The 14085-nt window shown below is 35.9% G+C and overlaps 1 protein-coding gene across 2 annotated transcripts in view; it reads left to right on the top strand.

Moving 5' to 3' along the window:
• The window catches only part of ARL15 (ADP ribosylation factor like GTPase 15), a 3047572-nt gene that overhangs the window by 2261571 nt on the left and 771916 nt on the right, over window positions 1-14085 (top strand). For both annotated transcript variants that reach the window (XM_044063905.1, XM_044063904.1), the window contains exon 6: window positions 7529-7607. In XM_044063905.1, coding sequence (XP_043919840.1) covers window positions 7529-7564 — 36 coding nt within the window. In that variant the 3' untranslated portion in view covers window positions 7565-7607. The remainder of the gene's footprint in view (window positions 1-7528; window positions 7608-14085) is intronic.

Genomic DNA, 14085 nt, shown 5'->3' with positions numbered 1-14085 from the left:
CAAAACCAGTAACCTGAGGCATACCTACCAAGAACTTCGCAACAAATCAAAAAAACAAATCAAACTAGACAAAAGTAACTATTACAAAAACATGCAAGAAAGATATGCCAGTAACCCAAAGAAATTTTGGGCTACAATAAATGGTGTAATCCACCCAGCTAAAGCCACTACCCCAACCCCAGTACTACCAAATAACCATGACAATATTCCCACACAATTTAACAAGTTCTTTACCGAGACAGTTCAAACTCTAACCAATGCACTCAATGCCACTAATGGCCCTATACCAGGTACTAGCAAAACACACCCTATTACTCAAAATAATTACAACAATGTTTCCCTACACCCTGTATCCACTAAAGCAATTTTCAAGCTCCTTAAGAAACTCAAACGAACTACACTAGCAGCTGACACCCTACCAGCCGAATTCCTTCAGATAGCAGCAGACACCATAGTCAATCCCATGTCCATCCTCATAAACAGGTCACTCACAGAGGTCAAAGTCCCCACCCTGTGGAAAACATCACATATCTTTCCAGTGCACAAAGGGGGTAACTCCTCAGAACTCGCCAACTACTTCCCAATCACAATTCTCTCACCTCTCTCCAATATATTAGAAAGAGTTGTCCATTCCCAACTACTTCAGTACCTTTTACAAAACAACTTAATCTCCAAAACTCAGCATGGCTTTAGACCATCCTACAGCACCACCACAGCATTACTGTCATTTACAGATATAGTTAACCACACAAGAAACAAGGGACTCTTTGTATCTTCCATTTTCTTAGACTTATCTAAAGCCTTTGACATGGTAGACCATAATATTCTTCTCCAAACTCTATCTACCCTAAACCTCAGCCCCTCTACTATATCATGGTTTACTAGCTACTTATCTGGTCAGCAGCAAGCAGTCCTATGACCAGCTGTCCCCCCTGCTGCAAGTATCCATAGGTGTCCCTCAAGGATCCATCCTTGGCCCACTACTGTTTTCACTATTCACTAACCAAATCAATTCCTCCTCACTCACAGCATCAGTGGTACAATATGCAGATGGCACAACACTTATAAGTGCCGCCCCCACCGTAAATGCACTGCAAACCCTCACCCAACACACTTTTACTCTAGCTGAAACATGATTCTCAAACACCAAACTTATTCTTAACCCGAAAAAAACTAAACTAATTATTTTCGGCCCAGGTCATGCTCCTTCCCTCAACAACAGTTTCACCATTCACTCCAAAGATAACATTCAAATCACTCCCAACTGCACACACTAAACTGTTAGGTGTAGAAATAGACATTAACCTTGACATTCATATAGCACAAACCATTACGAAAGTTAATAAAAAGCTAGGACTTTTCTATAGTAACAAACAGTTTATCACAAAACAAACCAAAGCTACTATTGCAAGAACTCATCTCTTATGCATCCTTCTCTATGTCTCTCCCATCCTTACTAATCTCCTCCAAAGTGATCTGAACAAAATGGAATCTCGTTATAATAAAATAGCCAAGTTCGCTACAGATCTCTTACAAATCCCACCACTGTCTTGCCCTTAACCAACTCAATTGGCTCAAGCTATCTCAACTACTTCTGTTCAATCAACTCACAATAGCACATAATCTCTTCTACCTTCCAGAAAAAACCCTGCTCTGCAATATTTAATTAACCCCCACATCCCTACCAGAGCTTTACAATCTAGTTCCCAGAATCTAATAAGCATTATCAGACACAAAAATTATGCTGGCAAATCTCTCTTTGCATGCACTATTGTCAAAACCTGGAACTCTCTACCTAACCAAATAACCTCTACTACCTCCACTACTCAATTTAAGAAACTCCTGAGAACCCACTTCTCAAACAATTGGCTATGTTCATGCTACTCCCCAGGTTAATCTGCACCAATAACTTGTTCAAATATTCTACTAAAGATCCCCTAATTCCCTTCTCTGTAAAGTTTAATGACCCCAGCTATTTCTGTAATGAAATACTGAGAGTACTCACAATTTAGGAGAAAAAAAATTGAATTAATGTCTTTGTCTATTTATTATAATCTATACAAACCCTACTGTTGGATTACTGTATAATCTTACCCTGATGACTTTACTAAATGAAGTGTTAAACTATATCTGACTTATGTTCCCAAGGAACTTATATCTCTGTATAATATTCTTTTGAAATTTCTTGTATGTTATGCTACTGGAGCTTTTCTCCCTGGGCCTCCGCTGAAAATGGTTATGTGTCCAGTCGGACTTTCCCGGTTAACAAATGTAAAATAAAAATAAATATTGTCAATTTAATACTATTTGTTCAGAATATGATTGTTACATTTTATCACATTTCAAGTTCAGGCTTCTATTGTTTCTCTTGAACAACTCTGTTAGTTGATGTCATGCATAAAACATTAGTTACCTTGGTAACTGCTTAAGTATTATATATGGTCAAGATGGGTTACAAAAACTACAATTCAAGTTAAAGCAATTACATGACTTGTTATGCATATTTACTTATATAAGAAAATCATCATGCTTCCCCTTGATGTTCAATGTAGTGTATGTCATTTATGACAAGTTAAGACAGTAGTGTTATTATACACAAGCCCATGTTATTAAATCCTGTATTTAATATCTAAATTCAGCAGACTGCTTCATCTTATATGTCAATTGTATATTTTATGTCTAGATTTACTAAGATCATACATTACATAACTAGTGTGTGTGTGTGTGTGTGTGTGTGTGTGTGTGTGTGTGTGTGTGTGTGTGTTTTTTTTGGCTGTTGCTTAGTTAGAGATTCCACAAGCTGTAATGCTTATTCTTACCTCCTTCCAAGCATGTTTATACAGTCCATAGACTTTAAATTATGACCCTTCTAGTTTCATATTTGTTATAAGTATATTGCCATCCTTACATACACACATATCAGTACTTCAAGCATGGGCAACAATGCCTATCCACTTTTGCCAGAATACCATTCACTAGTTCATGTGGTGGGTTTCCAGGCTGTTCTTAAAATATCCAAACCAATATTTATCCTGTTCCATTTTACCAGCCTGTTCCATGTAGTGGCCACTCTGCCAGTGAGCCACTCAACACACCTTCCATTCCCACAGATATTTCCATGAAGGAAATCTGATGACTCTCTAGCACTTCCTGGCAACCCCAAACACCCCTGGAATCAGCTATCCCCATATGCCCAACACGTCCGAGCAAGCTCACGTCCCAGACCACTGCAAATGCTAAGGGTACTGCAAAATACCAGGTGCTCTTATTCTTTCACAATAACGCAGACATCCACTCTTATGTAAGTCCTTAATGTGTTTGGACCAAAATGCATTTTAAATATAAAATTGCACTTTTTTTAAATTTTTTTATCAAGAATCAACTTAATGAGCTAAATGAAGTGTTGGGAGACCATCAATATGTGTACATGTGGTTTAAAACGGTCCTTTTATTTTACATGTGTGTGTATATATGTATGTATATATGGTTTCCTATGAAACCATCGAAGTAACATTACAGCGACTCTCGGAACATCGAGACTACTACATTGAAAGCTGGAACATCGAGACTACTACATTGAAAGCTGGAATCAGCGAAAAAGAAAACCGTCCAGTTACAGAACATCGAGTTTACGGAACATGTATTACCATGATATCGAAGCTGAAAAGGAAACACGCCTATTTCTGTGTCATGGTAATACATGTTCCGTAAACTCGATGTTCTGTAACTGGATGGTTTTCGTTTTCACTGATTCCAACTTTCGATGTAGTAGTCTCGATGTTCCGAGAGTCGCTGTAATGTTACTTTGACGGTTTCATAGGAAACTGTATATATATATATATATTTGCCAAGAATCATCTCAGAGGCTCCTCAGAGCCATTAAGCATTAGTGTCACTCTGTCTCCATTACCATAGCAACCTGGGAGCCTCTGTTTCTGTTAGTGTGTCTGTGTACTGCATACCAGAGGCTTGCGATGTACCTGAAGCAAAGCTTCACTTCACTGCAACTTCAAGCCTAAATTCCCTCCCTTTCAGCAAGGCAGCAGCCAGGAAAAGAACAGAGAGCAAACAGATAAAAAAAAAAAACTCCCAACAAGCCACCACAAGAGATAACACATTCTTCCAGCCTTCCCACCTCTCACTCAGCAGATGTATAAACAAACTACTCTCTGCCAAAATATCCCAAATCGCAGTTTTATCCACCCCCTTCCCCTGGATCCAGGCTAAAACACCAAATGTCTCTTCTTAGTACACAAGCATCAGTAAACCTTGATCACAAGCTGCAACCCACAGCTTCCCGGAGACGAAAACGGCAACATACAACAGCTGCCAGACACAGCTGCATCCACACACCATGTCAGGCTTAATCAAACAGCACTCAAAGCTATGATACCTGCCATAGTTGATATTAACTATGTTTAGACAGAATAATGACATTTGTACTAGCTGCCAGACACAGCTGCATTCACACACGCCATATCAGGATTGATCAAACAGCACTCGTAGCTGTGATACCTGCCATAATTGATGTTAACTATATTTAGACAGAATAATGATGGCATTTATACTAAGAGCTTGCTACTATTATTACCAGGATATACATGACATTTCTAAATCATACTTTAACTGAAGAAGGCATTAGTCTCCATAACAGCATTTTTTTTTTCAAAACACTCTACTGTTACTGCTATTATATATGATGTTAATTTGTTACATTTGAGTCTGAACTCTGATGAATGGAACCTTGTTAAATTAGTTAATTAATTACTTAAATTATTATAAGTAAAATAAATGAACAAGATAAGTATTCATTGAGTTCAAGTAGGGGAATAGAAACGTCTATGTTTATATTATATATTGCTTTGTTTGACTTATATATAACGTAAATAGTAACCCATCTTAACCTACCTTTGTTTGTGAAGAATTGTTGAACTCTGAACATTCTGAATAAATCATTACCGTTTCTCAGTTGTTTAAGAAACCCTCCTTTTTCTTTTAAAATAAAAATAGATGACAAGTGATGTACCATATCAGTTGATACTTTGAGAGATGTAGTTGTAAGAGTTAGTTTTTTGGGATGGCTATCTTGGAATCAGTTTTTTGTTTCTTCTTTCTAGCATCAGTCCAAGGATTTGTTTCTTTTATTGTTTTAAGAGTAGGGGCCATCCATTCCATTTCTTTTAGGATAGACGCTATGTTGTTGTTGTTTTTGATTAATATAGTAGCTTCTTCTAAGTCATTAAAGGTTCTCAGCTCATTGGCAAAAAGTATTTTTATCTTGGCTGGAAAGGCCATCTGTGCTTTAATGTTGTTTTGTTTCAACAGTTTTATTATTGGCCAGACTTTTTTCCTTTGTTCTATTATTCTGGCAGAATAATCATTGTCATACCTTATCAGGCTTTGATTGTATTTTAAGGGTGATTTTATCCAAGCAGATTTTAATATTAGTTCCTTATCCAGAAATGAAAGAAATTTTATAACTATGGATCTAGGAGTATTTGTTGAGTTAGAAGCAGGTTTCCTCAGTGCTCTATGTGCCCTTTCAATTCCAAATGAAAGTCCCTCTTTCAAGTCTAAAAATTCAGGAATCTAGGTTAAGAATGAAATAATGTCTTCTCCTTCAGTGTTTTCAGGCAGACCAAAGATCCTTATGTTGTGTCTCCTTTCCCTGTTTTCTTAGTCATCTATTTTGTTAAGCAGCCATGTATTCTGTTTAAGCAGAAATTCTGTTTGGAATTTTTCCTCTCTGAGTCTCTCTTCAATGTCATTTAGAGAAGTCTCTATATTTGTTATTTTTGTATGGTGTTGTTGTAATAGTTCTTTAAGAGTATCAGTCTGTTTTTGAGAATTTAATTTGAGGTTTTCTAAGTCATTTTTAAAGCCATCCATCTTCAAAGATAGTACCTGTAAGGTAGATGTCATCAATTGCAGTTATTTTTCAAAGTAGCATTTGGATGATAATTCCTTGAGTTGTTCATATTCAGTGACTCAATATATCATCAAGTTACTTGACAGGAAAATTTTTGTATATCTCCACCAAAATCGATATTTGTATAGTTTAGTAGTTTATCTCTAGATTTCTGACATTTTAAACTTGAAAATAATAAAATTTTTCTATATTATTATACTAGTTTATGGAGCTCTCAAAATTCACTGCTCTCAGTTGGCCATCTAGGCTCCGGCCCCAATATGTGCATTTTTAATGAGTATGAGAATAAATATGTGCATTACTAATAAGTATGAGCATAAATATGTGCATTATTAATGTGTGAGTATTGCAGAGAGTGATTTCAGGAGGACAATGAATTTCTTTGGGAGAGAGCTCTACATAATAGAGGAACTGTAGTGAGGGTTCAGTAAAGAAGATCAGTGAAACCTTATTGTGTATGACTGAATGTAACAGAAAGTGTGAGGTGGGTTTGCCATATAAATGGAGACAATCCCAGTTTAATTTTAACAGAATTTTTATATGTTGGAAAATGTTGCTGTCAAAGTTAAGCCATTGAATGGATGTGTAAAGAAGATAGGTATATATCCACACTAGGAATGAATTATGCTGCTTTGTATCACACATAACAGGTGAACTATTAGGGCTACTTCAGTCCTCCATTACTTTAAAGCCATTTGCAGCATTACATCAACAATGATTTTGTTGAATGCTGCAAAGTGCTCAGGTTAGAGCAGTCTGATGTGTTTTCTCAGTGTAAGTGAAAGGATGCATTCATTTCACTTACACTGATTATTTTCTTGCAGCATATGTTTTTGCAGAGATCAACAGTCAGTATTGTGTTGGAATTTCTCCTTCTCTTGATTGTTGTGTGGTTTTGGAGTTGATATATATAACTAGCAGAGGGTGTCAGGGTGCAGGGGACTTGCTCTCCTGAAAAATGCTCTTCTATATGTTTTAATGTTGTTGAAAACTTTGTTTTAAGAATTTTTGGGGGTTTAACAAAACCCTTTATTTTTTGAGGTTTGGTGTTTTGGTATATTTGTTCTCTATGAATTCTGCAATGAAGAATTTGTTTATTGAAATGACAGCATTATGGTCAACTGAATGATGGTAGTTTGGGGGGAAAGCGTTTTGGGTGGTGTAGTGTCATATGTGGCAAAATCCTCTGCTTCAGGGCTGCCCATATAAAGGGATATCAATGTTTATATAACTATAGAGGCACTTACATGGGAAGGAGTTAATGAATTGCCTAACTGGCATAGAGACTTCCTAAAGTGGTTTATAAAGAATGCACAATTAGGAAATGAAGCTATCAGGTAGGCATTCCCCACCACTATCCTGCTGAGAAAGTGATCTGACAAACCTAATCTCAGTTTTAGTAGACATACTTATAATCCTTTGAATCTCACAGATTATGAAGCAGTTGACAATAGTAGAGACTTTAAAAACATCAAGACAGGTAATGTGAGTGATATCACTATATTTCATAATTACCTATGTTGTACATTTGCTTTGATATACATGTATGTGCAATGTTCTCTGTACTTAAGTTTGTTTTGTTCTGTTTTCCCTCTGTAGGTAAGTTATTTGAATGTTTGCCAGCTGTCTTCTTGAAGCAAGTTTTTTGATTCCTTGTTCATGTTTGCTGCAGCTGAGAGTAAGTATTAATAACATTTTCCTTTTGGTCCAGCTTCTGATGTTTGGCAGAATATAGCACTGGCGAGGTTCTTAGTATGTGTGAAGACTTATTCATGATTGCATAATGATAAGATCTTATATGTTTTTTGTTTTTTTTGGGGTGGTCACCTAAAGTTGTATAATGGCTGTGTTTTCCAACTTTGTAATGTTGTGCTTATATTACATTTATGTTGCCTTGCATATAGCGAGTTAGAAGTGTTGCTGTTTCTAGACTCAAAAACAATATTGATAAAGTAGGAATGCTTGCATTATTAAAGCAATGATAAATGTATTTAAAAGTTAAAAAGTGATTTACTTAGCAAAATAAAAGGGTTCTTTTACATTTTCTTGATTTGGCATATTTGGATTGGATTTTGTTTCACATCTTGATACTGAGTGATCATTAAAGCAGGAATAAATGAATTTGAACAGTAAAACATACATTAAGTAACAAATTAATAAAATGAATTCTTTCTGTCCATCTGTCATTATATATCTCTAAAATGTTTAGTATTGTGTACATCTGTATTGTTTTAGCAAAATAACCTTAAATGATTGTTCATTGATTAATTCCCTTGGCTGTTGTACTGGCATCCTTTAACAGCCCTTGGAGAAGTAAAAAAAAAAAAAAAAAAAAAAAAAAACAGCAGCAAAAAACCTCAGGATGTGATGGGAATATGTTGGGAATGAGCAAAGTAAATTTCCCTGCACCGCATTCATAAGCATGTCCATGTTAAAAAGAAAAACCTAGGGCATGGTTGTAATCTCGACATGTAAAGGACCAGAACATGAGTGCTGTATCCAGTATTAGTCATACTTCTTGACCTTTTATCTGGGAGGTAGATCAGTGTAGAACACAGAAATTCACAAGACATTTAGTGACAAATTCACTTATAAAATAGCTAAGGAAAATAGTTCCCAACTAAGAATGATCTTGCAACAATCGAATATGTCTCTGAATGTATAAGCAGCTTTTGAGTCTGTGACTCTCTATTTTTATATAAGGTTCAAATTTTCTTGAAAAAAAGGCAGAGCATTTATCATTTAACATTTTCATCATGCTTAGAATGACAATCCTCACAAGTAATATAACGTACTGTGTGTATGTGATTTCTTAAACAGTAGGTGTTAGTCTAATTGTATTTGATTGCATGCTTACTATGAGAGTATATGGAAGGGGAGATTGTAGACTCAGTGTGCTGGCACTAGGCATGTATGCGTGTGAGTGTGTGTGTGTATATGTGTGTGTGTGTGTGTGTGTGTGTGTGTGTGTGTGTGTGTGTGTGTGTGTGTGTGTGTGTGTGTGTGTGTATGTGTGTGTGTGTGTAATCATGAATTATTATTCAGTATTATTTTTTATAAGTTATAACTTTCTGTCTCCTCTTTTAAGGAATGAGAGCCTGGACTTAATGAATTTATCTCTATTAAACCCTTATTGCAATTAAGTTAGTGAATTCATGTACTTTTTATATATAGTATTTTATATGTCTAAGTTTATATATAGTAGTTATTTAATAATTTTATAAGTGTTTAAATGTTATTTAATATATTTTTATTTATGTATATAAGTATTTATATCTATGGCTGTGTTTTAAATATTTTAATATTTTAACCTACAAGGTAGCTATGATACATTTTATTGTAACATATTTTAGATAGGCAGGTAGGAAATGGCACCTAAAATAATTTATTATGTAATAATTTTTTATGCATTTATAACAATTTTTTATGCAACATTCAGCTCCCCACCAAACAAAAAACTTTGGTTTTGTTATAAATATTTATAAATACAAATGGTCTTTTTAATATATAAGCACTAACACATACATCAACTCTAATGCTTTTTTAAATGCTTTTCTAAATGTATTAACAAATTGATAGGTTCATGAAGTTTTATAGTATATATATATATATATATATATATATATATATATATATATATATATATATATATATATATATATATATATATTATATAAATATACATTTTTTGACTGTGCATGGTATGTATGACATCAATTAATTTATTGTTTATGTAAAAATGTTGAAGTTACAAATATATTTTATCTATATAGCATCTGTCACTTAAAATCAGTGATGGAGTATTGTGTTTGGCACCAAAATGATTTTAAATATCAGGCAGTATTATGTTATTGTGTTCTGATGAAGTCCACCTTTTGTTGATGAAAGCGCATAACGAGGATGTCACTGAATATTTTTTTATTCATATATTAAAGTTTCAGTTAACTCTTGCAATGGCTTTACTATAGGAATTGTTCCTATACGTCTTCAGTGTTCCAGCAATCTTCTGGTGTGTTTTTTACAAATGGAAATAGTTATGAAAGAATTTAATATGCCAAGGTTAGAGGTAGATGATGTTCAATTACTAACAGTTAGGATAGGAGGAGATGAGATAAAAATGGTAATGTATAACCAGTCTACAGGAAAGTCCCCATGAATAGATGGTATTCCTGTGGAAGTTTGGAAGCTAGGAGGGAAAAAACTGTTAGAGTTGGAAGGTTTTAACAGTATTTTAAGAAAGAAGTAGCAGCATCATGGAAGAAAGCAGTGGTACCTGTAATACCTAACAAGGGTAAAGATCCATCAGCTCCAGCTATATACAGGCCCATTTCAGTACTAAACTATGATTATAAAGTACAATAAACTATCCGAGAGGGACACTATATAAAATAAAAACCCTAATGAAGGAAGGAAAAAGTACTAGAAACACAAATTTCTGATATGAGCATTTTCATTCTTTATTTATCAAACTTTATCAGAAATCTTTCAGTATTTAAATATGACTGAGTGAAAATTTTAAAGCAAACAGCCTAAAGTACAAGAGGGAAAGCTCCTCCCACAATGTTGATGTCATGAGCTGTCTGTTTCATTTGAGTAAGCTTTTTATGTTTAAATTACCATTCAGTCCAGGGGGCGAGTCAGCATGCAGCCTGACTTACCACTGTAGCTCCTTAACCTCAAGTAAGTTATTACTGTCACCAAAAGGCACAACAACTTTCTCAAGAACAGTAAATTAAAACATGAAAACTGGGAACACACAGAGCTATGCTTGGCTAAAGTGTTTTTAAAGTCAGAGATTCTAATAGCTCTGCAATGTTCCTTTATTGTGTCACTTCGCTTACAAATGGTCTTACCAATGTAGAATAATCCACAGTATGAACAAATTGCAATGTAAACAATACAAGTGGAAGTAATTGAACACTTCTTTAAACTTTAGGTTGAAACTCCGTGCTGAGAGAAAGAGCTGATCTCCCACTAAAATGTATTTACAGCAAATACAATGACCACATGAGAACATACCTGCATTATTAGGAATCGACAAACTGTGATATTTTTTCTCAGATTCAAATAAAGATTTAAATAACAGTTTTTAAAAACAAAATGAGGAGATGGGACACAAAGCTCTGTATTATAATGACTGGCAAAAGTGATGCCAAAATTGGTAGATATGGATCAATGTGATTTTGTGGTGGGGAGGCAAACATTTGACAAAATTAACAGAACATCGATGATCCAGAAGGAAGCCGAATGTAAAAAAACACCACTGTTGCTGGTGGGTCTTGATGCAGAGAAAGCATTTGACAGAGTAAGCTGGGACTTTATGTGCAGGGCAATGAAAGCATGTGTATTCCTCAATAAAATTATAAGGTTGATTAAGAGGATATATGAAGGATCAGATGTGAAAATTAAAGTGGGTGGGGTTCCTCTCTGATAACAGCAGAGCAATTAGGCAGAGGTGTACTCTTTCCCCTTTGCTGTTTTCATTATATTTAATACCATTGGCAAAGAAAATAAGGGACTTGGAAATTCCAGAATATAATTGGTATTATAGTCAAGAAAAGCTGGCTCTATTTACATATGATATTATTTTATACCTGATTAAAAAAAAACAGAAAAGGAAATGATAGTGTTGTGGAACATTTTGAGACAGTTTCATATCTTTTCGGGATATAAAATTAATGAAGCTGAAACAAAAGCAGCAGCAATAAATTATGTACCCACACACATTGTTTCAGCAATATCCATATTTATGAGGACATGATAAAATGAAGTACTTAGGAGTATGGATTAAAAGTGATTATGGTGTGGCAGCTAAGGATATGTGGTAGAGACCAAACAAAAGATAATGCAAAAACAGAGAAATTGGAAGCTGTGTTATATGGATATGGATAGTAAGATACAAGCAGTTAAAATGTTTTTAGTCCCTTAAGTCTTATACACAGGTCAGGCATATTTTTATCAACCAGAGGAGAAGTTGTTGATAGCAATTAATAAAGAGCTGAAGGATTTTATCTAGGAGGGGAAAACAGCAAGAGTCAAGTGGGATATGCTGATTCTTCCAACAGAACAAAGTGGATTGTGATTGCTTGATTTGAAGGGGTGACAGGCCCTCTTTACCCGGGGCAGCGATCAAGGAGCCTCAGTCCTCACCACTAACACCGGTGAGAGATGGTCACTAAAAACAGGAATAGATTTAATCAGCAATTTAAAATGCAGCTATCTAAATCAAGTATAATTTCTCCCAAGAGCAGTTTCAAGTGACTGACACACCCACACCTGGGTATTTGATTTTCACACACACACACACACACACACACACACACACACACACACACACACACACACACACACACTCTCTCTCTCTCTCTCTCTCTGTCTGTCTCTCTCTCCTGGGAAAGGCTGGTACAGATTTACTAGTTGAGCCCCCTTCTGCCCAACAGTAAGGTAATGATGCTGCCACCAGCCAGTCACTGTCAGGCTCTTACAAGGGTATCCAATTATACTGAGTAAAATCAATGCTAACATAAATGGTAGAGTGTAACCCAAGCAGCAGTGGTTTTCAGAGTGGTCAAGGCATCACTAGAATAAGCATAAGTACTCTCAAGATGTTAAAAGTAATGCCCATAGCATAGTCTTTAGTGTAGAGTTTAACCTCTCCACAAGATCATTAGTCTGGAGATTTTAGGGAGTAGTCTTTAGGTGCTTCATTCCACAATGCTTCCACAGACAAGTCAGCATTTCTGACATGAAGTTGGCATCTCTGTCAGTTAGTATTTCTTTTGGGAAACCTGCCATGCTGAAAATCTCTAATAACATATCTGCCACCTTCTCTGTCACCCTGGGCCACTGCCTCAGGGTATCTAGTAATATAATCTACTACCACCAGGATATACTTCTTCCCTGTGAAACTTGGGATACTCAGAGGCCCCACAATATCCATAGCTACCCTCTGAAATGGCTCCTCAATCACAGGCACATCATCAACGGAGCTTTGACCTTGTCCCCTGCTTTGCCTATGTTTTCGTACTGCTCACAAGTCCTGCAGTACTGTGTTACATCCTTTGCAATCCCAGGCCAATAAGAGTTCTGCATAATACGTCTCTTAGTATGCTTTATGCCCATATGACCAGCAAAATGAAAGCCATGGGCTATGGCTAGAGGTGCCAGACAGTAGGCTGTGAGCAGTACCAACTGCTGTATTATCTCACCCTCTGGCCCTCCCTCAGGGGTCCACTCTCTGTACAGTAACCCTTTATTTGCAAAAGGAATGTCATTGCTGTATGACGAGAAGTGCCAGATGGTAGGCTCCAGGCACTACCAAAATGAATAAAAGTGTTGTGAAAATGAAACTGTGAATGTTTACTTGAAGTTGTTGAGAGTACACACACCTTCAGTGACAACTGCCCACAGGCTTGTGAATTTCAGTTAATATCCTACTGCTGCCACCAATATGTGAATGGCCCTCTTTACACGGGGCAGTGATCAACGAGTCTCAGTCATCACCATTGACACTGGTGAGTGATGGTCACTAAAAACAGGAATAGATTTACACAGTTAGTTCATATGTAGCTCTCTGCATCAAGAACAATTTCCCCCATGAGCAGTTCCAAGTGACTGACTCACCCACATCTGGGTATTTGATTTTCACGCACACGCTCCTTGAAAAGGCTGGCACAGATTTACTAGCTGTGCTCCCTTATGTCCAGACAATCAGGTAATGCTGCCACCAATCAGTCACTGTCAGGATGGATATCCAATTATACTGAGTAAATTCAATACTAACATAAATAGTAGAGTGCAACCCGAACAGCAAATCTTTTTGGAGTGGCCAAGGCATCACTAGAATAAGCACAAGCACTCTCAAGATGTTAATGGTAGTCTCTGAAAGACCAGCCACAATAAAAAGTGTAAAAATATTTAGTAATAAATAGTAAAATAGAAAACATGAGATTATTAAATATTTAAGTGCAATAAACATCAGAATTTCAATCACAGGAGAAATAAAAATAACACAGATGGACAGATTCAAGCATATCAGAAAAACAATATGTAGCTAATCTCATTGTAATTCCTGACTGTCTAAAGAAGAATTGTTCCCCGTCTAACTTAATAAAGCAAGGCAAGATTAGATGCTGAGTCGTTTACTTCCACAAGGC

Source organism: Protopterus annectens, chromosome 2.part2, assembly GCF_019279795.1.
Source record: "Protopterus annectens isolate FY-2018-M chromosome 2.part2, PAN1.0, whole genome shotgun sequence".
Classification (NCBI taxonomy): Eukaryota; Metazoa; Chordata; order Ceratodontiformes; family Protopteridae; genus Protopterus; species Protopterus annectens.
The sequence above is the reverse complement of the archived record's forward strand: the minus strand, read 5'-3'. Positions and strand labels throughout refer to the sequence as shown.